Source organism: Hyperoodon ampullatus, assembly GCF_949752795.1.
Source record: "Hyperoodon ampullatus genome assembly, chromosome: 9".
Classification (NCBI taxonomy): domain Eukaryota; kingdom Metazoa; phylum Chordata; class Mammalia; order Artiodactyla; family Ziphiidae; genus Hyperoodon; species Hyperoodon ampullatus.
The window spans coordinates 40,497,963-40,522,671 of record NC_136922.1 but is presented as its reverse complement, the minus strand read 5'-3'; the positions used below and the strand labels follow the sequence as shown (position 1 = coordinate 40,522,671).

Here is a 24,709-nt window from a genome sequence, read left to right as displayed (position 1 = left end):
GGTAAGCACCAGAATAGTTCCATTTTGCTGATCTGTGCTAGAATCAAGGATCTAAAACTGGTCAACACACAAATTGGCAAAGTGCTTCTTTTATTTAATGTATGGACATAAACTTTGTCTTACTAATGTCTTTGAATGGAGGTTGAGGGTGGTGAAGGGATACCTTGGAGTTCTGAGGCAAGGTCCTGAGAGAAGTTTTGTTTTTTTTACTTCATGGGAGGCTCAAGGCATGTTTTCCTTCTGTGACATATGAGTTGTGAGAATTTTATCCCCACTGCATCAAAGTTGTTAGTTTCTTGTGTCTTTGTTTGTTCGCATTTATCTTTATATAAGTCCAACTCCCACTCCCATATATTGAAAAATAGTCTTTGCTTATATAGTTTGGCAGAGAGTATGTCATAATAAAAAGATCTGAGATTTCACTAAAAGTTCCTCTGCGGTTTTATGTGTAATATAAAAACAATATTATACATGTGAATCATACTTGATATAGTTCAAAGAATTTACACAGTCATTATTTAAGGTGATCTTCCAATAACAATATGAGAAGGCAGAGCAAATATTAATGCCTAATTTCATGTTCAAAATCACTGAGATTCAAACATTACTTAATTGGTTTAGTGTGGCAAATCTAGCTAATAACTGATCTAAGGCTGGAATCCAGACTTCTTTCTTCCAAGTGAATTGTTCTCTACTGTTTTCTCAATGAAATTAGTATGTATTTTGAAATTATTATGCTCAAAAATAATATCATCATACATTTACATAGTCCCTAACTTATAGATATAAAGGTTTTCACAAATTGATATTTTAACTGTATGTCTTTCCTCTGATACTGGTTAAAATTTACTTATTTTTAGATTGCTAATATGCTCTAAACATATTTTACTAATTCTTGTAATATTGATAATACCAACCTAAAAACAAGTACCTCTGAGAGATACTACAGAGCTAAAAAAAAATTACATAACCCAGTCATTTAAACTGTTTATCATTTTTTACTGCTTTTAAAAGAAATACTCACCTACTGAAATGTAAATAGCATACTATTTCCCATTCAATAGCTTCATATGTTATGCAAATATGTTAAAATATATTTTATTCCAAAAAGTAATTAAGTTACTCACCCTGTGCTCTAATTTTTTGAGGATCTGTTAGATCATAAACATTTAAATGAATGACAGATTTAAATTATTTCACACACTGGTCTTACCCTAGGTAACTTAGAAAAATAATTTCTTTGACAACTACTAAACTTTTTGTTTCATTCATTCATGTTATGTGCATTTATTAAGCACTGACTGCATGAGGTACTTTATACATGTTAAGTATGTAACAGTGAAAAAATAGAAGTAGGTTCATTTCCTTCAAAGTTTACATGCTGGTGTGAAAGACAACAATGCAAATAAGTATTATAAAAGAATATGCAAGGTTTTATGGGAGAACAGAAAGAAAAAAAAAAAGTGACCTGGGGGAAGTTAGAAAGGTGGCTGTAAAAGACAAATGAATTGAATCTTGAAGGATATAACAATCAGAGGTAAAGCATAAATAACTTTCTAGGCAGAGATAACTGTATGTTCAATAAAATATCAAGGCATATGTCACGGCAGATTTAGAGAATTGAAAATTAATTGTTAAACTGGATGGGGTGACAATGGGGGAGGGTGGAAGATGAGATTGGAAACAGGTTGGATCAGGTTTAGACCAGCTCTGCCTGTGATAAGGACTCTCTGAGGTTCCTTTCTAACAGCTATAAAGGAGTTTAGCTTGTTCAGAGCTGACATTTTGGAAAATGAGTGCTCGATTGAGAGATTAAGAATGGAAACATAGTTACTTTAGAATAACAGCCAGTTTAACAATTGCATGGCTGAATCATTGTCCTTTATGATACTCTAGGGGGTTCCAGAAATCAATGTCTATTGCTAATGGCTAGATCTAAGTTGTTTTTTCTAGAGTTGGTATATGATCTACAGTGGCTCTGAGTTTGAAAATACAGGTATGGACATGCAGTTCTATCTTTTAATGAACTATTTGTTTTATAATAGTTTTATACTTGCAAAAGTGTTGCAAAGATAATATAGGAAGTTGCCACATTACCTCCCCTGCTCCCCCCAGACTCTCTATTGTTAACATATTTCAAAGTTGCATTGAAACAACTAAGGAAGTGACAGTGGTACATTACTTTTAACTAAACTCCACTAAACTCTACACCTTATTTAGATTTCATTAGTTCTGTTTTTCTTCCCCCTAATATTCTTTTTCTGCTTTAGGATCCATCTAGGATAAAACATTACATTTAGTGTTGTATTTTATAGTCTCCTCTGATCTGTGACAGTTTCTCAGACATTCTCTGTGTTTCATAACCTTTACACTTTCGAGTACTGGTTAGGTATTTTGTAGAACACCACTCAATTTGGGTTTGACACATGTCTTTTCTTATGGTTAGACTGGGGTTATGGGTTTTGGTGACAAAGACCACAGGGGTGAAGGTCCATTCCCATGTATCTTGTCAAAGGTTACATACTACCAACAGCATATTTTTATCACATCTTATCAAAGGGTACCTGCTACCAATACAACCTGGTGATGTAAACTTTGACCCGCGATTTATTGTGTTTGCTAAGTTTCTCCACTCTAAAGTTAAACTTCCACTTCCACCCCACCCTTTGTCCCTTTCCATACTCTATTCTTTGTGAAGGAGTTACTAGAGTCCACACTCAAAGGGCAATGGTAAAGGAGGTATTAATCTCCATTTCCTGGATGGGGGCAGTATCTACATATATAATTTGAAATTCTCTTGAAATTCTTTAGGGGATTTCGTTTCCCATTTATTTGTTCCTATTTATTTGTGTATTTAATCATTTATCTATGTCAATGTGGACTGATTTCAAAGATATTTATTTTATACTTTGGATTATAACTTCACACTATGTTATATATTTTGTTGTTCAAATTGTTCCACATTTTGGCCATTGGGAGCTCTTTCAAATTGGCTCCTGTAACCCTTTGACTTATCCCATTCTTTTATTTTTTGAGCACTTCTATAACTAGGTTTTGAATATAAAGCTGTAGCATTCAGATATTTTATTTATAAAGTTGGAAGAAAATGAGAGGTTAACCCTGACCCTATTATATATTACATAATATTCATGGGTCTAGACACATTTTATTATTTGCAAAGTGGAGAGACTATCATGTTTAAGGTATTATATTAATTAAGATGTATAATAAAAGACTGAAGTAGCAAGCAAAACCATATATTTAATTATATAATGAATAAGCCTCAGTTAAAAAGGTGCTACCAAAAGGGGCAATATAGGGATAGGGGATTAAGAGGTATAAACTATAATGTACAAAATAAACAAGGATATATTGTACAATACTGTTTTGCTGAAAACCTGCCTTCTGTTTCAAGGTTCGTTGGATTCACTGGCAAAATAACCACTCATCTCACACAACCGAGCAGATTTAATTAATTTTTAATAGAAGATTATTTAACTTAATTTCAATATACAGTCATTAGAAAGGGATGAATAAAAGTATTCGAGAGACATAACAGAGTATATATCACCAGATTGGTCCGACACCTACATCCAGATTCAAATAGCAGCTGGGAAGTCCCAAGCAACAGCAAGCTGGAGTCCCAGTTGGGAAGGGTCCCAGGAGGTGCATCCACCCCACAGGTGAGACTTCAGTTTGCCACTCGAAGGAGCCCAGTTTTTAGCACCAGGCCGCATGCTGATAACTATCAGCCAACATGCAAGTTTGCAGCTCTGGTTATTGTCATAAATGCCTTGGTCTTAACTCATAAGTCTTGGAATGTTCTTGATCCCCAGGGGCTGGCCAGACCCTCAAGGTGCAAGAAGTCCCAGGACTTACTCTCTGTCTTACCTAGTGGTTTACAGTGTGTGCTGGCGCCACTCCTTTGGCCTGGATGTAGCTTAGCAGTTTGGCATGCAGCCAGCTTTAGTGTCATTGTCAGGTCAGAGAGAGGCCTAGTGTAGCCTCTGAAGCCCGAACACGACTACTTTACTAGCTTCCCCAACAAATACAGGAAATATAGCCAATATTTTATAATAACTATAAATGAAGTATAACCTTTAAAAATTGTGTGAATCACTATTTTGTATACCTGTAACATATAATATTGTACATTGACTACAGTTCAACAAAAAATAAATCAATAATTTGGGGAAAAAAAGTTACTCCACTAATTGTAGCTCTTTGGGGATAAGTAATGTTAAATCACCTAAAACTGGATTTAAAAAATGCAAAAAGTATGGTTATAAATTCTCATCTTTAACTACTTTAAATGACAGGCCTGCCATCCTAATTTTCATAGTAATGTCAAAGAAAAGCACTCTGAGCTTAATTTTGCTTTTCATTTCACAAATCAATTTTCTCTCCAAAGACATGACCCATTTATTATTTGTTCTAAAATACATTGTTACCTTAGTAGCTACCAAATTATATGCCTTATATAGCTGTATCGATGAAAAGAATCTTACAAAAGATTCAAAGAAAATGAAGAGACCTGACAACTCTGATTTTAATGTCTAGAAAGACCTATCACAGACTGGCAACCATCACAGATCCTGAAACCATCCAAGTTATCTTCTGGCACACTTACAAATATTAACCAAGAATCCAGGCTGATTGACAATCCTTACCTTTCATGTCTCACACTGGAAACCCTCTCTTCCTCCCCATCTCCACCCCAAATTAACAGCTGTAATGCGTTCCCAATGCTCATTTACTTATTCAGCATATTTTCTGTGTCTTTGGCAAAGTGATAAGAGGTTATAAAGGGAATTTAGTCTGGCAATAAATAGGTGTGAACCTGCATTTCACTTCAATTTTCACTAATCTGTATCTTTGGATGCATTGATATAATAGGGGAAAGGACACAAGCTAGACCAGGATAAAGATGGGAGTCAGATGCCTGGACTGTTCTAACCAACAATGTTCAATACTGGATGATGGGTGGGCTCCCCTGAGATTCATTTTGTAGCTTTAAAAATAGATGATATAAATATAGTATCTCCCAGGTTTCTTCTACTTCTGAAATCTCTGATGCTCAGATAGAAAATTTTCCTTTGATCATTCCTCAGATAATTAACTCATTAATGACACTGATTTCCCTGGAGCAACTTCCAACATAGCTACATCCCTTGGAGACTTTCTCCCCCAAAATGTAACTACTGGTGGTTTGAGTTATCCTTATGCAAAGAGTAATATATAAATCAGGAGAGAATAAATATTTTTGAGATTATTATTTTAATCAGTCATATAGTCAGCCTATTTTGTATAGGATAATAGCAATTTGTATTAATGCAGCTATTCCTTAAGAAGGGAGGGTGGACAGTATTCTCCTCCCCAGTCATGAGCCTGTCCTTCCCTCCATTCACTGGATCAGTCTTGAGGTATATACAGCTGTGTAATAGGTAGTGTGTTCCTCTACTTTTAACCATCTAAAGTTCCAGCACAAGCTGGCTATAGAAGATGTGAGGGGGAAATTATCTATCTATCTATCTATCTATCTATCTATCTATCTTTTCCATCTATATTGCTTAGAGCTGTGTTATACATTGAATCATGTCACTCTAAAATTCATGCGTTGAAATCCTATTCCCTAATACCTCAGAATGTGACCTTGTTTGGAAATAGGATCACTGCAGATGTGATTAGTTAATATGTGGTCATAAGGGAGTAGGGTGGGCTCCTAATCCAATATGACTAGTGTCCTTATAAAAAAAGAGAAATTTGAACACAGACACAGGGAGACCCCCATGTGAAGATCAGACTCCCATGGGGAGTGAAGATTGGAGAAGCTAGGAGAAAGGACTTGAACAGCTGCTCCCCTAGAGTCTTCAGAGGGACCATGACACTGCCAGCACTGGTTTCAAACTTCTGGCCTCCAGAACTGTGAGACAGTACAATTCTGTTGTTCTAAACCACCCAGTTTGTGGTACTTTGTTACAACAGGCCTAGGAAATTAATATAAGCTGTAACATAGGTGTATGGTGTGGGGAGCAGGGGGTGGATTTCCTTCAATATCCTTTTCAGCAAATGTATTAGTGCCATCACTGGCTTATCCATTTGTATGGCCTATGCTCCTGTTTGGGTCAGAACGCACGCCAGTATATCTTTCTATTGATTATGAGGAATCTGATTTCAAATATGGGACTTTGTCACTTCCTGGTGGTGTAATTAACCTCACTGACCCACAGGTACCTGATAATGGTAATGCTTGATCTAGCATAGCACAGGAGGGCAGGGATCAAAAGAGATGACATAAGTGAAAAACAATACAGAGGTACAGAGAAGAGGATTTAGTGTAGAGGTTAAGATCTTTGCAGCCAGGTTGAATGAGTTCAAATTCTACTCCTCCCTTTACTAGTTTTGTGACTGAACTACGGACTCAGTTATCATTTTGAAATGACAGTCATACTATACCTATGCCTTGAAGTTGTCATGAAGAACAAATGAATTAATACATAAAGAGGTCTTAGATGATTGCCCGGCACATAGAAAATATTCAATAATCGTATCTAATAGAAGTATTACACATGCAAACTATTAAGAACCATACAGATTAACATTTGTATTATTATCATTATAATTTATCATTAGTAAACAGCTATTGATGAATGCACTTATACATTGATAACTCTGACTTTCTAGCTCAAGGTGCATTTTAGCAGCAGTACTTTAGACAGCTCAGAAGAGCTAAAGAGGGACAATCACAGATGAGGTCTGATACCAAGTGGATCAGGTTTGCCCAGAGAATGAGAAGAATCTTAGAACTAGAGGCAATTTCTGGTATTCATTAGTCTTGTCATTTCCTTATGTTAAAATACTTTAGAGCCAAACTTTCTGTTGAGCATTGTACTAACTATGCTAATATATAGATAAAAAGCAAAGAATTTAATTAGATTTTACTCAAGCATGCAGAAATGGGAACTGATTTTTTTAAAACTGTTTTTAAAAGTTTGTAATGAAATCTTTGCATATATTTGAATTGAGATATATTGTTTATATATCACACTCCTTAGTTGACAGTAAATAAAGAACAGCCAGCCACTTTCTCACCGTGAGCTTTGGGGGCTCAAGTAAAAGACTACCATTGGAAAAAAACACTTCCTTCATGTGTGTCTGGCTTCAAAGAGGAGAAGGAAACACTTTAGTGTCTGGCCTTACAGAGGAGAAAGAAGCATTTTTTGTAAAACAGCTTCTATTCATTTACTTGGAGGAAACAGAAACAGTTGCGACTAAGTGAAATTATATTATCACTTTTATTCAATTTCATAAACTTACCCAGGAAGTGTACAGTTGGAAGACAGATTGTCTCAGCGCTGTGGATAAGTTATAGTCTTCTGAACTGTGGTGTGTTTGGTGTGCAGCCCACATAATATTAACCTCTGCAAAACACACAATTTGAAATGAGCCATGACAATAAGAACAAAGCAACTTTCATTTTCAGTTATGTATGCTGCTCTGTTGAGTGAGGAAGAAAAATCTCGAACATCTCTGAAAAAGCTAGCCAATATAATTAGAATTAAAATGAGCTGCCTCAAATCATTTTTGGAAGCAGAGAGGGTATAAATTAGAAAGAAATAAAAAAATTGAAACATAGCCAATAAATATGTATAGTGTATATGATATAATTAAATGCCTTCAGCAAACTGAAATGACTTCCAAACTTTACACTTTCCTAACATATTACAATATGACAAATCATAAAAGCTAACTGGTAATGTTGTAACAAATACAGTCAATGAATTGTGATAATTTTTCAGCATATGATAACATATTTCTAATTAAAGAAGAGTACTCTGATGGGAGAAATTGGTGTATAAATTTTGGAATGAAATATTTCATAATATTCTTCCCTAATGGCTTTTTAAGAAATTTCAAAATCTGTCTACTGGAATGAGAGGCAAAGCAGAATAACATCTGGCCCTAAGATTTAAGGTTTCAGTTTTATTTACAGATATATATTAATAACTAATAGTTATATATAGTTCTTCCCATACCTCACCAAAACAGTATACCATTTCTAAAATTGTCCCACATAATTGTTGTTTGTCCTCAAAATAAAAAAGAAAATGCAAATTGTTAATTTTCACTGAACACTACGTAAATTGCCCTCATACTGTCTTGAGATTCATATATACCTAAAGGATAGCTGCTTGCCTTTTCTACAGCAAATGTGCCACTATAATAACCACCTAAGTATATGGAATTTAAGAAAACAAGCCCACATTTTTCATTCTGCCTTCATTTTTCATTTCCTACCAGAATTACAGATCAAAATGCCATATATTCTGTTTTAGTAAAGAAAGTATGCTCTTAGCTAAACTAACTTATATTTTGTCCTTTGCTACAAATACGAGATAGAATTAACCATATGATGTGATAACTGTATCTCTGCCAGTATAGATTAGAAATTTAAAATTTTTTAGGCTTGGATGCATGGGAACTGAACAGTGAAACTAAAAGTGGAAATATTGAGTTATTGGTCTCTGCAGCTGCCATATATTCAGAGTTAAAATACATGGCACATGGCAGAACAATTTGTTAGAAATTTTTAAAATGAAAAGCATGGATAAATGGAGATATAGACATAGATATAGTCACTCTGGGTGGACTTCTTCTTGGCCATTCATTTAGGAAACGAAAGGTCTATGGACAATCTATGTAGGGAGTTACCAAATAAAATGTGCAAAAGAGTTTTGGTAAACAAATGAGATATAAGAAAGACTTAGTTCTGTGAGAATGAGATTATGAACAAGATTATGAATACATAGCTCTATCAGAAGTCATTTCTATTAAAGTCATATATTTTCAAGTGGGGCAAGTATTTTCACAAACCATCAGTTTATATCTAACTTAGATCCTGACTGGTTTCACATTTTAATCATTTTAATTGTTCCTAGCGATGACCCTGTATTTCTACCCAAGCAATGAAGGAAATTGTTCTTACACAAATGAGAACTACTTCACCATAATGATCTCTAACTTCCCAAGCATAATCTCTGAAATAACCTAGAACCTAAATCTCTGGTTTACTGACTAGCCTATATAGCTATAAATAAGAGAGATACAAAGAATCCCATGGCACTTGAAATCTTCAGATGTTGTGTGGAATATTATTAAGAGGTAATAAATTTGATGAATTTCCTAAATCCTTTAAAACTTCTTACAGATTGAACATCTGAAGTAATCTAAACACCATTTTCTCTTTAGAAGATACCCATTATTGAACATTTCAGAATCTGTCACATAAAAACTTCATTACAAATAAAAACACTACTTTGTTGGACCTTTCAGGATTTGTTTTAAAAAATTCATCATAATGTATCCATGTTATGAGTTCACAAGTGGATGAGCTAATCAGATTGGGTTTAATTAGAGGGTAATAATATGCATTGGAACTACCTCCTTATAATCTCCACAGAAGCTAAATGGTGGAACAAAGAATCCATGAGGGTGGAGGTTAAAGACCTGTCTCTATAGTTGTTTTAAAAGCATTTACTTCCTATCACAAACGCGTGTAACACAAGCCTTCATTCAATGAAGTACAGCTGTATAAACAGGGTGCAGTAACTGGATCCCACTGCCTTACCTCTGTCACTTTTCAGAATTGGGAAAAACAAGAAGAAATACAGAATTTTTTTTCCACAGTCTATATTCAGTTTACTTGAAGTAAATTATTTTCAAAGGTGGTTATAAAAATACATTTTATAAAAAATTGTCCCCACAGTTTTTTAGTAAATAAAATGAGAAAAAGTTAATAGTACATTTATATACATGTTCATCTTCCCTAATACTTGAATTGATGAGTTGTCTGTTCTAAGGAAGAAAACCAAATGTTAAAGAGAAAAAATTGATATTATCACAATAGACTTCTTTCTGTGAAAAAATATTAATAAAATTATAAATTGTCAACAATAATAATTTTCTTTTTCTATAAGAAAAAATTATTGATTTTCTAAGCATATGATATGTTATTATGGCTTTTTAATGATATTAGAAATAATAATGCTACTTTCCAGTGCCAAAATATAGATTTCTTTACATATATTTTATTAATACATTGACCAATCATTAAATTTGTTTGGCCAAAATTTAATGTAATATGTGTGTTTGTATGTATGTTATATTCTTGAGTTTGTTACCTTGTTTCTATTTTTTGTAAATTAAGGTACAACTTACATACAGTGAAATCCATCCCTTTTGATATTTAGTTCTATGAGTTTTTACCAAACAAACACCACTGTGTAATCACTGTCATAATCAAGATAAGATATGGAACAGTGTTGATCACCCCTAAAAGTTCCCTGTTCCACTTTGTGTATGGCACCCTGACTCTACCATGGCTCCCAGATTCAGATGATGAGATTCTGGACTTTGAACTGATAATGTAATGGGATGAAATGTTTAGGACCTTGGGAGAGGTGAGTGTGTTTTGAATGTGAGAGAAATAAGAATCCATGGGATCCAGAGGATTCCTATAGGAGGCGGCCTCTAAGATGGCACCCAGTGATTCTTGCCTACTGGTGTTCAACCCCCTGCATAAACCCACCCCTTGGGTGTGGGCTGAATTTTATGACTCCCTTCTAGTAAATGTAATTTTGGCAAAGGTGATGGGATGTCACTTCTGATATTAGGTTATAAAAAGACTGTGGCTTATGTCTTAGGTGCTTTCTCTTGTACTCTCATATACTCTGTCTGAGCAAAGTCACCTGCTGTGTTGTGAACTGCCCTTTGGAGAAGCACATCTGACAGGGAACTAGGAGAGGCCTCAGGTTAACCAGTTAGCAAGGAACTAAGCTCCTCAACCCAAACTCCACAAGAATGAATCCCACCAACAATCATGTAAGTGAATTTGGAAGCTGATCCACCCCCACTTGAGTCTTCAGATAACACTACAGCCAGCAGACAGCTTAACTGCTTAACTATAGCCTCATGAAAGACCTTGTGCCAGAAGCACTGATCTAAGCTGTGCACTGATTTCTGACCTACAGAAGCTGTGAGAGAAGCCACGGATGTGTTACGAAGCAGTAGAAAATTAATACCGTGGTCAATTCTCCTTGACCTCACTCTCAGTCCCTAGTATCCACTGATTTGATTTCTTTCACTTAGCATAATGCATCACAGATTCCTCCATTTTGCTGTGTTTATCAGTAGTTTGTTCCCTTTTTTGCTGAGTAGTATTGCATTTGTATGGATGTACCGCAGTTTTTGTTTTGTTGTGTTTTGATCCACTTAGTAGTTGAACATTTCAAGTGTTTCCAGTTAAAAATAAAAATAAATTAAAATAAAATAAAGCAATTAAAAATAAAGCATCTATAAATTTTCTAGTATAGTTTTCATGTGAACATAAGTTTCATTTCACTTTGGCACATACTCAGGAGCGATATTACTGAACTGTATGGGATGTTTACATTAGGTTGTCAAAAACTGTCAAAACGTTTTCCAAACTGACCGTGCCATTTTGTATTACCACCAGCAGTATATGAGAGTTAAATCTGCTACACATCTCTGACAGCACTTGACATTATTAATTTTATTTTTATTTCTTTATATGATAACATTCTAATAGGTGTGTATTATTATCACATTGAAATTTTAATTTGCTTCTCTGCAATAGCGAATGACAATGATTACCTCTCCATGTGCTTATTTGCCATTTATATGTCTTCTTTGTCTATTCAAAATTAGTGCCCACAGTTTAATTGGGTTGTTTTTTTATTATTGAGTTTTGAGATATCTTTATATATTCTTCACACAAATATTTCCTCCCAGTCTGCGGTTTGACTTTTCATTTTTTTTACAGTACCTAATGAAGAACACTGGGTTTTAATTTTGATGAAATCCAATTTATATACTCGAGAGTTATATTTAAAGATATTTTTAGTGTGTATAAGAACAGAGGTTACTTCCAAGAAACTTTTCAGAATGAGGACAAATTTGTAAGCAGAGTTAACTTGTAATTTAGAAGCTAACAGATTCTATATGTACTATACATCTAAAGTATATCTAAGTAAGTCTCTTGTCATTACTTGTCACCTATGAAATGGAGAGAAATAATTCTTTAGGTTAATCTGAGACACAAACAAGGTCTACAAGGAATTTTTACAGCTACATGATAGCTATTTAATCTTCAGTAGTGGACAGGAAGTCTTGGGGCATCCTGGGGGTGATGATGTTGCCTTCACTCATAATTTGGAAAACCTTCGAGTTATGAAGGAAAAAGTGTTCAGGAATAGTTGCAAAATATTGGTGTTTGCACCAAGAAAGGCATGTTAGTAACACTTGATGGAACATCTAACATATTGTGTGGTAACTATGGAACATGAGAACTGCAAGGAATTTATGAGGTTACTTAGTTCAAATTCTTTATTTTATAAGTAATAAAAATGAAATTAAAAGGGAGAGGGGAAAAAGTTTCATTAAAAGAGATAAAGCTTTTTAAAATTTTGTCTCTCTCTCTCTCAACAGTGATTTATTTGATGCATTCATTCCCCTCTTGGAGTTTTATTTCTCCTTCAGAAATGGAGGTGACTGGGACCAACTATTCTGTGAGCCCCAGATGACATGTATTTGGTAATTTCCAATAAGTGAAGGACATTAAGGAGCTCAACACACATTATTAAATGATGGTGCTAAACCTCTTGAATTGGAGCTACTGCTTACTGCCTTTTGCAGGAAATCTAACACTACAAAACACTGAACTAGTCTATTTTTGAATAAAAACAAATGTCACTCTGAATTTGAAAATATCAGTACCAGGTATAAGTGAATCCTTTAAAAATTTGTTCCATCTCTTTCCAACAGATAAGCATGATTGATAAATGATTTCAAAAAAGTAACTGAACTAAGCAATCAAAATATTAGTAACAGACTTGAAATGTCAAAGTAAAGTCTAAATGGAAAATTTAATAGCTGGTGAAATAACAAAGAATATACCCTCATTGAATGCATTGATGATGACATCATCAATTTTGTCATCACAATTTAATTCACTTCCTATAGCAACAAATCAAAGTGATGACAAAATTGATGATATTTCTAATTCATTCAGTGAATAGAGATTGATAGTCTTTATTGAGTATTTTTTTCTAATCTGTCCTTTGCCCACTTAATACCAAAACATAAATGACTAAGTATATCTAAAAATGTCAAATCAATGAGAATAAAATTGATAAACTGGCTGTACCTCCATATTTTTGTTCAACACATTTTGCATATATCCAGATGTTCAGCATCATAGAAACCAGTCATCTGAAGGACTAACCAAATTTTCACTTTTTATCTATACATTTGGCAACATGTAGCTATTAAATCATTTCTCTAGAGGAGGTAAGAAATGATGGCTCTAAAATTGTCACAAACACTAAACTGTCTCTGTAATCTTTCTAGCAATCACAACTTTAATACTTCTTTAAAATTTATGTTCACATGGAAGTCTTTAAAAACTAGCATGCAGAATTTTAAAAGACTAGTTCTCCGTTCATATGTTTAAATTCTTTCAAAATTTAAACAAAAAATGGGGCTTCCCTGGTGGCGCAGTGGTTGAGAGTCCGCCTGCCGATGCAGGGGACACGGGTTCGTGCCCTGGTCCGGGAAGATCCCACATGCCGCGGAGCGGCTGGGCCCGTGAGCCATGGCCGCTGAGCCTGCGCGTCCGGAGCTTGTGCTCCGCAACGGGAGAGGCCACAACAGTGAGAGGCCTGCGTACCTCAAAAAAAAAAAAAAGAAAAGAAAAGAAAAGAATTTAAACAAAAAATAAAAGAAGATACAACTTTTTAGTATGAAGCAAAAATAAATCCTTAAGAATGTATATCATCTTTTCAATCAAAACTTCCATTTCTATACAATGCAAAAGCAAGAAAAAATATGATGCTTATTATTGTTATCTGGACGAAATGTTAAAATTAATTGAAGATATAAAAGAATGTTATTTCCACCTACCATATCCACTATCATTAAAAATGAAATATGTGATTTTAAAATTTCAGAATTTTGAGACGTCCATAGTTAGTTCAATTGTATTCTATTTTAAATCCATTTCGGAAAGTCTAAAAAATTAAGATTATATTTGATAAGATTTCATTTAAATTGTGTATTTTTTTAAAAATAAGGACTTATTTAGCACTAATTTATTGAATCCCTACTATGTATATCTTTGTGGATATTCTGATAGATAAAAGCATGCAATCAATCAAACAAACAAACAAAAAACATCCCTCAAAGAACCTACAACTAAATAGAAGCAAAAGAAAGATATACAAAGAACTCGTTGATACAGGAAACTTTTACATCCCTTAAAATAAAAATAATTCTGTGTAAATTATACATGTCCTGTATCACTTTGTAGTCATTGTTTCCTAACAACTTTTGAAAGATTATTATAACCAAGGCTTCCATGAAATATAAGAAGACATTAGCTTCACTCTGTCTGACAGATTAAGTGACCCCTTCCCTACCTGTCTTTCTATATGTCTATTCTCCACATTTTCTAGAAATGAGATTTTACAATATCTCATACAATTTAAATTTGGGTCATTGCCTACTTGCCTAATGGTTAGAAATGCTATGAGTTCCTCCTTGACTTTACTCAAAGATGAGACTGATTAATGATAATAAAAATAACAACAGCAATGATTGTAAACACACAAAAGTGCTTATCATGTTCTAGGGGATATTTTAAACACATTATATGTATTAATTCATGTATTATCTAGAACTATACTAGAGGTAGATGTTTGTATAGTTTCCCTTTTATAAATGAGGAAAGGGATATATGAGATTTAATACCTTGCATAAGTAATTATTATTTTTCTTATTACATATTAATAATTTTATCATTGGCAGAAACCATATTTTCTAGCCGCACTGCCCCTCAGTGGGTTTGTGTGTCTGATTCTCAATGATGCAGAGTGAGTATAAATAATGTGTGTCACCCCGGGCAGGGGTTGAGAACTGGTGTGATCCTTTGCACTCTCTCTGCTCCCCTCCAACTGCCAGACAGGATATTCAGTGGAGGACGCTGAGGCCTTAGGGTATGCAAAGAAACCAGACCGAAGGATCTTGGCTATCTGACTATCAGTATAGAATAGAAAGTTCCCACTGACCCTTATTTAACCAGGATGTGAATGAGAAATAAATCTGTTGTGCTAAGTCACTGGGATTTGTTATTGCTCAATGAACTTATTCCCCACTAGTCATTTTTGCTCTTAATACATAGGAATATGATGCAAAACCCCCCAATATCAGTGACCTTATTACAGATCTATGTACTCTATCACTCAGTGTTTCCTATGGACTGACTTCTATGAGGAAAGCACTTCATAGCATACTGGGTACCTGTGTTTCTAAAAGCAACCTCCAACTAGCATAGCTCAAAGTAACGTATTTTCTTATCAATAGCCTTCCAAAATGAGAGCTTCAAAGAAATGCTTAAGGCTCCACGGAAAGACAGAGTAGAAAGAAATAGTAGTGCATTTACATAGGAAAGTAGAGAGAGTTCTACTTTGCAGTCTACTCCATCTCTCAGAGTAGACTAAGCTTTATTGTAGGTTGTCAGTCCATATAATCTCTGTAACACTTCCAACCCATGAGATAAACTGGTTGTCTACTAGCTGAAGAATAAAATGGTAATTTTTGACTTTACTGTCCATTCTATTAGAAGGTTATAGGCTGCCTGAAAAGAATGCTGTGAATAACAGTTTGATGTCATGCACACTCTTCCTTCTCTAAGCTCCATCATTCTCCATTTATATCCCTCTGCTCCTAGCCATTTTGGGTGTTGATACTTGCCAAGACTAGAGTTCTCTTCTTTCTATTCAGATTGATATTACCTCGGCCCTAGGCCATGGGCCAAGTAATTTGCTAGAGAATCCTGATTATATCCTTGGTAATGCATGGAAGGAGCTCTTCCTCACTCAATAGAAAAAGTGTTATTGAACTAAAGTATTAAGTGGCTTGAAAACTGACATTTCCAGAAGTACAACAGACTAGTGAAGAGAGATTTTTGGTTAAGGGAGATTCCCATACCTTTCAACCATGTGGAAAATAAGCTGTGTTTATAGGAAAACTATCCCTCTCTGCAAAAGTTGGCAGAATTAAATACAAATTCTTTGAAATAAAAGTTATCAGTATTACATTTTAAAACAATTATGAATTTGACAATTTTTATGTCTCATGAAGGTCACTTACCCATTTAATAAAACCAAATTCTAGTGCATGTGGGTCCTGGTTAGCAACAGCACAGTAATATCATGGTTTAGGTTTTGGGGGCTGTTAGTGATTTTATCATGAGATTTCCAATATATTCAGATTCTAAGGAATCCACATGCTTTACATAGAATAAAAGCAAGAAACCTTCCAGAGGATTTAATGACATATATTTGGCATTCCTAATGACCTAACTAGCACAATCTGGGGGCAGAAATCATGGGAGAAGAGCTGTCTTTATGTCAATAGAGTTAGCTAGGATTGGCAAGCACTCCTTCTGTGCAGCATGCTCGCCTGTGGTGAGACCCAGTGAACTTCTGCTGTATTATGTTTGGAATAATGATTTCTATAATTTGTCTCCACAAGTCACAGAATCCAAGAACAAATTAACCCCCAAAGTTTGAAAGGAGAGCAACGTAAGGAAGTGAACAGGAAAGCAAAACAACCAGGGATTGTCAGGAAAAGACAGGAAAGCAGGAAAAAATGGCACTAAAACCACTAGTTAGAAGGTGGATGCAATCTGTCTTTATTCTCCCTCTATTAAGCCTCCTGAGTGGATACTGATTACCCCTGTCAACAGCAACAAAACCTACCAGGATCTCTTTGACAATAATAAGGGCTTTCTATTGGTCTTACCATTTACCTTTGTGTTCTGAAACTAATTTTTACTGCTTCATAGCAAACGAGTTAGAAGCTTGGAAGATTACTGAATTTGCAAGAAATGCGATGGTGTCCAATGAAGGTGCCAGAGTGAATCAGCACTGGATGTCCCAACTGGAACAGGTCAGTCTATCCTTTGTGAATGGTTTCATTCTGACATAGATTAGCATTGTCCCTGATCTTTGAGGAACCAATCTGCATCTGATAGATTTCGTTCTACACATTTGTTCCTCACTCTGTTATTATCATTTGCTGATACATCATAGAACTGAACGTTATTTGTTACTGTGATGAGTTACTTTGCCCTTTCCTCTGTTCCCTGTAAAGTAAATGTATGTCTGAAATCTGAATATATGTCTGGTTTAAAAGGGAGGTTATCAATGACTACTGAGTCTCACTACTATTTGAGGAAGATGTCTTGGAATATTCTTTGGCCATTGAGAGATGGAAGCGGTTGTGCAGGACCATATCCCCCATTATTCTAATAGACAAAACTTCATATTCTACCTCCTAAGTCCCCAACCATGACTCCACTGCTACATGACCTTCAAACCCAAATGCTATTTGTTAAATGAATTTACTGTTTTGTGCCCATGCTTCTTCTTTCTCTTTCTGACCTCGTAATATGACTACTGTACCTTTGATCATTCCTTTTCCCTCCCTCCGGCCCCCACCAAGATTCCCCAACTGACTGCCATCAATCCACCGAATCACCTGATTTTTTCCTTTCCTCTCTCATACCTGCTGCCCTGGATTAAGGCCTCATTGCCTCGGTACAACCAGAAAATATTCACTGTGTGATATCTATGTGTAAGATACTCTGCCCTTATATCACTCACAATCTAGTGCAGGTCAGCAAACTGACATCACAGGCCAAACACCAGCCCACAAACTGCTTTGTACAGCCAACAAGCTAAGAATAGTTTTTACATTTCCAAATGACAAATAAAATCGGAAGAGTAACAGTTTGTGACACATGAAGAGTACATGAAAAAAATATGTATCTTCCTCTTTTTTTCTCTCATGTACCCTCCATTCTCTGGGCATCTTGAACACCCTCAACCCTTTCCTGGTCCCGTCTTTGTGTGAACTGTCAAAATATTCTTCATCTTTCAAGAATAACTGCATGTGTCATTTTCTTCAGGAAATCATATTCAGCCCTCCCAGTTACAATTATTGTATAATCCTTATTACTCCTTGGCCTCTAATGTCACAGATAACTCTGCTATTTTACATCCTCCCCTATTTTATGAGCTACTTAATTTGAGGGATTAATTTGTCCATTGTTGTATTTTCCACAGCACCTATTATCTTTGTATAGTAGATCACTAATGTATTTTCTTTTCTATGCTTACCAAATAAAAGTGTTTCATTTGGATAATCAATAACCAAATAAATAACTATTGATTTTATTTGCTAAATACATGTATTTTCATTAGTAAAATCAATGCTTTAAAATTTTTTCTTTTTCCTTCCCACTGATTCCTTCTCCCTAATTTCAGTCATATCTAAACATTCCATTTTGTAAAACATGAACCCTTGGCTTCCCCTTTCCTTAATTTGTTTTTATCTCAAACATCTTAAAAGAGCAGATTATTTACTTACTTACCTCGCATTCATTCTTAAGCTCATTGTTAAAATCACTTAGTTCTCTCCAAAATCATTATTGGCCTCTTTTCTTGCCAAAACTAAAGACCTCATTTTAGACGTCGTCCTATTTGAACTTTCTGAAACATATGACCATTGCTTCTGTTTGAAACTCTTTTCTTCTGGCTTTAGTGACACCCCTTGCTCCCAGTTTTCCTCTTTATTCATCCAGATGCAATTCCCTGACTTCTTCCCTGATTCTCACCCACCTTAAAGGGACCAACTCTTGTTTTCCTTTACCCCTCACTCTCACTGTTTTTCATGGTGTGCTACCACCAATGACTTCAAGAATCACTGATGCAAAAATTGACGGCTCCCAAATCCTTCAGTCTACAGGTTTCCATGGACTCTGGGTCTGAATTCATTTTAAGAATTCTATACATATTGTGCCCTGAGTCTATCTCATGGTCTTACTTTCTGTCCCCTGTTGCCCTTCTTTCTTAATGGCATTACTACCACCTTGGCCATCCAGGCAAGGGAGATGACAGCCAGGGAAGGTCTCAAAGCAGAACTAGATCTCAGTGCTTTTTTGTATCCTTCTGCCCTCTCTTTTGATATTTATGCAATGTTTAGCACATGATCAGGACAAAACCCAGTATCACTAAATGAATAAATTTTTTAAATGACTCCACATTAGTTTGTGATATTGTCTTCTAATACATGGTAGCAAACAGGCCTAAAAGTTGGTTTTATTACTAATAGGAACAACCATATATATATAAAATATAAAGAGAAAAGTGGAATGGCAAAGGTAACATAGAAAAACATTATTATTTGTGAAAGTCAACAATAAAATGTAAGATTCTTTCCTCAAAGACTTGACATTTTAGGAAAAATCCATAAGGAACAGTATATGAAGAAACTCAAAAACTATTTGACACTAACTCTAAAATAATGAGACAGCTTTAATACTACAGAAAATTTTCCTCTAATTCCTCAAGGTATTTTAAATATTATTACATGGTGTATTACTGCCCCTCTAGTCCTGAAGTTAGAACATCAAACTGGGAGCCTGTCCACCTGGATGCTGTTTACAGATTTCTTAACCATCTGCAAGAAGTCATGACTAGAGCTATCTCACCTGCTTACAGTTAAGCTTACCTTATCATGAAGTTAATCTTTACTTGAACATATATATTTTTGATACACTTATGAGGTTGGGAGAATAGGAAGGTGATACAGCACTTTAGCATTATTTTTTTTCAGAAGCCTCAAACATTAAAAAAAAAAATCAAAGAATATGGCTACACAAAACTCCCTAAAAATTTTCAAATTCCCAAATGGAAAACAAAGATATTGTCAAAACACAAAGGGCAATCCCCGTGGTTTTGCTGCTAGGTAACCCACACTTACTCGTGATATCCAAAGGAAGTTAAGGGTTCCACGCACTCCTCTCGCCCTTTCTTCTGCCATTCCAAATATGTGTGGTTGTTCTGTGAACTGAACTTAATTCTACCCCGTCAAATAAAACCAGATATTTTATTGAAAAAATACTCTTTCCTAAGAGGACCATTGTATTTCAATATAATTTTGAAAACAAGTTGTTGGAAATGTTTTATAATGTCATTAGTATGTGGAACTGTTATTTTTAAAGTTATTTTGCAAGCAATGAAGATCAATTAAATAGGTTCCAGATAAAAGGTCATGAAGCAAAATATTACCAAAGTTTAAGGCACACGTGGAACATTTCTCAGCACAATCTAACACCCAGGAGTCCACAATAACTGGCCTTGATCTCTGAGCTTTGCAGTGCAGTGTGAATTTAAGCAGCCATAAATCTATTAGCAGATAACACGACAAATTCATGTAGGTCAAAACAATGATTTGAACACATTTTGCCTAGTAATTCCCTCTTTTCTTGTGATCATCTTGTCTGAAACTTTGTCAAATGGCCAAAAAATAAAAACCCCAGTTCTCCTCATGTTGCAGAGTTGCATAACGTGATTTCCTATAATGATGTCACGGTTGATGCAGTAGACCATGTGAAACAGATTAACTGTGACCAAATTAGCATTCTTTTGTAAGACCAGCTGATATGCACATGTAAAACATGAAACACCCTCATACTTTGAGAGGCAATTAAATGATTCTCAAACACTAAGCTGCAAATAATTTAAACCTCATAAATATCTACCTTATAAAGTAGAGATTGCTTTTTATTTGTTTCTTTAAACAAGCATCATGACAACCTAAGTCATTTCAGTGCATTTTCATCTTTGGGAAACTTATTAGGAAAATGCTTTTCATGACAACCTAAGTCATTTCAGTGCATTTTCATCTTTGGGAAACTTACTAGGAAAATGCTTTGGTGGCTTTTTTTTTTTTTTTTTTTTTTGGTTGGATAATGCCTCGTTTGTTCTTTTTAAAGAGTTCTTATGTTCATGTGTTCTCGGCTGTCTTCTGAAAAGATTGATGTCTGGTGTCACTGCTAGGAAGTGCAAACTGTTCAGCCTCACTGCAATCTATGTCCTCATCCTCTTGCTCCACAGGATACCACATACTTTGGCAGCCAACATTCAGAAGGGAAGTGCTTTAATGGTAATAAGTGATGCCAATGAAACCTTTCCCCCAATGCTCAAAACTTAGTGGTTGGAGGCTGAGGAACCAAATGGCGGGACTGAGGGGAATAAATGACCATGTTAGCTGAAAGGGACCAATGCTGTTTATCTAACCAATGGTAAAAGAGATTCGAAATTTCCTCTCTCATTAAACTTTTCACCAAAATATCATCCTCATGGTAGCCTGGGAGAATCTGGATCTATTTAAGGATGTCTTGACCCTCTTTTTCCAGACATAAGAGTTTAGTGATCAATTGTGTTAATAATAGCAATTGTCAGTGTGCTTTTTAGACGTAATTTCCACAGTATAACATGTTCCAGCTATACCTCCACCCCTATGGAGAGACGAGCAATAGGAGGGAACCCTTGCAATGTAAGTAAAATGAAAGGAATTTATATAAGATGACATGAAACAGGTGTCTGAGACATGTTGAGCTCCTTAGTGCAAAAAAAAAAAAAGTGCTATTGTGGAAGCAGTATGTTCAGAAGCTGTGTGATGGTGGCAAAGTCATTTAAATTGAAAGTCTGCAATGTTCTCATCTCAGTGAGTGAGTGAGGGTATTGTTTTTCATGAAGAGCAATATGCCTACCTTTACAATATCAAGCAGAAATAGAATGTGGACTTTTCTTTCTTATACATGAGTTGGATTCTGATTGATAGAAATGAGTTACTCATTCGATTGCCTCAGGTCACAAATGTAGTCAAAACCACCAAATCCAGTGAAAACAACTAACCACATGGCGATCTGACCTACCACATTGGTCTTATTATCTCCGTGCTTTAAGCAAATTACCTAATTCTTTGAACTGTCCAGTGAAATAGATATCCAGTTGTTTGCAAGCAAAACCAGTAAGCATAAAAACTCAAGTTGATCTTAACAGCCATGAGTGATTTCTCTAGTAGTTTAGATTGGTTTTTGTTTGTTTGTTTTAGTTTTTACCTAGGTCACTGGCAAGACTTTACCACAAGTAAAATTCCACCAGGTTTTTTATATTACTTTTGAATTAGGGACACCAAAAAGCAACCATAATAAAGAGTGGTGGGTAGTAAAGACTAAAAAGAAAAGATTCTTGCAAGCAATTGTGAGGAGAGGTGAAGGTAGTTTGAAGGAGAAATGAAAGATAACATACATTGAAGAGTGAAAATGTGTAGAGCTCTAGGCAGATACTTGAGATTATCCTTGCTAAGCTTAACAATGAGTTAACTCTTATTTTCTTGCTGTTTTAAATAATAGGAAATTGAGGAAACAACTTTTCAAGATCACAGCTACAAAGATGCGGAGCCAGAATCTGAATCCAGGACCATCTGGCCCCAGAGCCCACACTTTTTTCTGAGCTCTAATATAGGTACCTGCCCACAGCTCTGCATGACATAAAATGCACAGTGAGTGATGCCTAGTGCCTACTTTTAAAAGTTTGTTCTTTAGACAGAAAGAGAAGATAAAGACATTCATATGAAAAAGTAAATATTAGAAAATAGTAAACCACTAGTTGCGTAAACATTGCATATAATGGAGATCAGGGAAAGATAATATAGCTGAGACCTGATTAGTTAGGTTACATCCTCAGAAAAGGTTAGGGTTGAAGCTCTGCCTGAATGTTAAAATAATAATTTCTAGAAGGCTGGAGTTTAGTATATTAAGAGAGCAACTTTCATTAAAAAAAAAAAATTATATATATATATATATAATGCAAAATAATTGTTAGAGTATGCCTTCCTTTAAAACAAATCCAAAACAATGACATTGAGATTAACCCAACTGATGTATATTTTTTAGTTTTACAAAGTATTACTCGGTTTAAAAAAGGTAAAGTACTACTTGGTTTAAAAAATCATTTTTTTTGGTATTTTTAGGAACTATTACTAATGTTCAAAGCAAAGAATACAAAATATGAACAAGTTAATAATGTTCCATTTAGGGAAAGGAAAAAAATGGAATTCAAACATCACTTGTTTTAAATAAAGAAGGACCACTTAACATTTCATCACATCTTAAAAGCCCCTTTTCTCAAATTTTACAATAATTAGTTCTAAGACACAGACACTTAAATGAATTTCTGCTCAACTCTTTTTCCAATTTAATTTATGTAATCATGAAGCTTAATTTTTCTTTAAAAGCCTCTGAAGTTTTAGTAAAATATCACAGATGATTTCTATTATATCAACTAATTTTTTTTTTTTTTTTTTTCCGGTACGCGGGCCTCTCACTGCTGTGGCCTCTCCCGTCGTGGAGCACAGGCTCCGGATGCGCAGGCTCAGCAGCCATGGCTCATGGGCCCAGCCTCTCCGCGGCATGTAGGATCCTCCCGGACCGGGGCACGAACCCGTGTCCCTTGCATCGGCAGGCGGGCTCCCAACCACTGAACCAACAGGGAAGCCCTCAACTAAATATTTTAAACTTCTATTTCAGTTAAATTTACTGAAAATACTATTTTTTCCTCAAAATATTTGCACTAATATTTTGAAATTTCACCAAAAATATTTATTTAAGTGTATTTACTTAAAAAAAAGAAAGGAAGAAAAGAACAAGTCCCTCTATGGATTTTAGAGTGAGTATTTATGTAAATGAGATTATTCATCTTGGTTAATCTATTCACAACCACACACACATAAATACACATACACACACACACACACACACAAATACAAAGTGCCTGATATTATTGTCAATGCACAAAGCTGTTGGATTCTGTACCTTTTTAGCCATAAAATGTGCTCCCAGCAATCAAATGCTCATGAGTATATGCTACTTTCTTTGGTTTTACTCAAAGGCCTGTTGCTGGCCAATTCACTCTCCTTTAATAGAATGGACCCATTTGACAATTTTTTACTTTTATTTGAAAAATATATTTAGGAATCAAAACGTGAAATACTAAAAAGAAAATTAAACAAATTCTTTTATGCAACACTTTGGAAGGGGCAAAAATAAAATTTGAACAAAAATAAAAAAATCTTCAATAGATAATGTTAACTATTGTTACTTGTTTAATTACAGTTTTTTCTTGCAGTGAAAGATGAAGCTAAATATGTTAGGAAAACTGTTTAGCATCAGATTTTACTATAAGAAGATAAAAATTTCAGCAAAGGATGTTTCAATCCTCTCAGCTGTTTTTAACCAGAATCGTAACTGGGCTCTTATAGCCTCTTCATCAGGGAAAGCAAGCAATACTCTAGAGGGATACATACATTATTTTTAATGGAAAAGAAACCGGATATTATATAAAATTATTTTCACTGTAATGGAAGCTATAAGGCTCAAAGAAGACAATGCTTATAATTTATTGCCTATATTTTAACAAGGTAAGAGTGATTCTAATAATCTTTCCATAATAGGACATGAGGAGTTCTGGGTAATTAAATATTCTGGTTAACAGAGAAACACACTAATATGAATTATCCATTTTCAAAGAATTAGGCTAATAAAAATTGGCCACATGAAACTACAATGAGATAATTACATCTTTCTCTGTTGTTTCAAAAAATGTGTAACATTGAAGTGTCTCAGGACCATGTCACTGTTCCAGCAATGTTGGATGGCACATGTGCAGACAACATGTTTAGTGAGAGGCCCAGGGTTACAGAGAGAGTCACGCATTGC

General features: G+C 35.0%; 1 protein-coding gene across 1 annotated transcript in view; it reads right to left on the bottom strand.

Annotated features, from left to right (window-relative positions):
- AGMO (alkylglycerol monooxygenase) overlaps nt 1-24,709 on the bottom strand; it is a gene marked incomplete at both ends in the record, with an annotated part of 343,447 nt that overhangs the window by 229,953 nt on the left and 88,785 nt on the right. Inside the window, one exon of the mRNA XM_079711695.1 lies at nt 7,318-7,421. Coding sequence (XP_079567821.1) covers nt 7,318-7,421 — 104 coding nt within the window. The remainder of the gene's footprint in view (nt 1-7,317; nt 7,422-24,709) is intronic.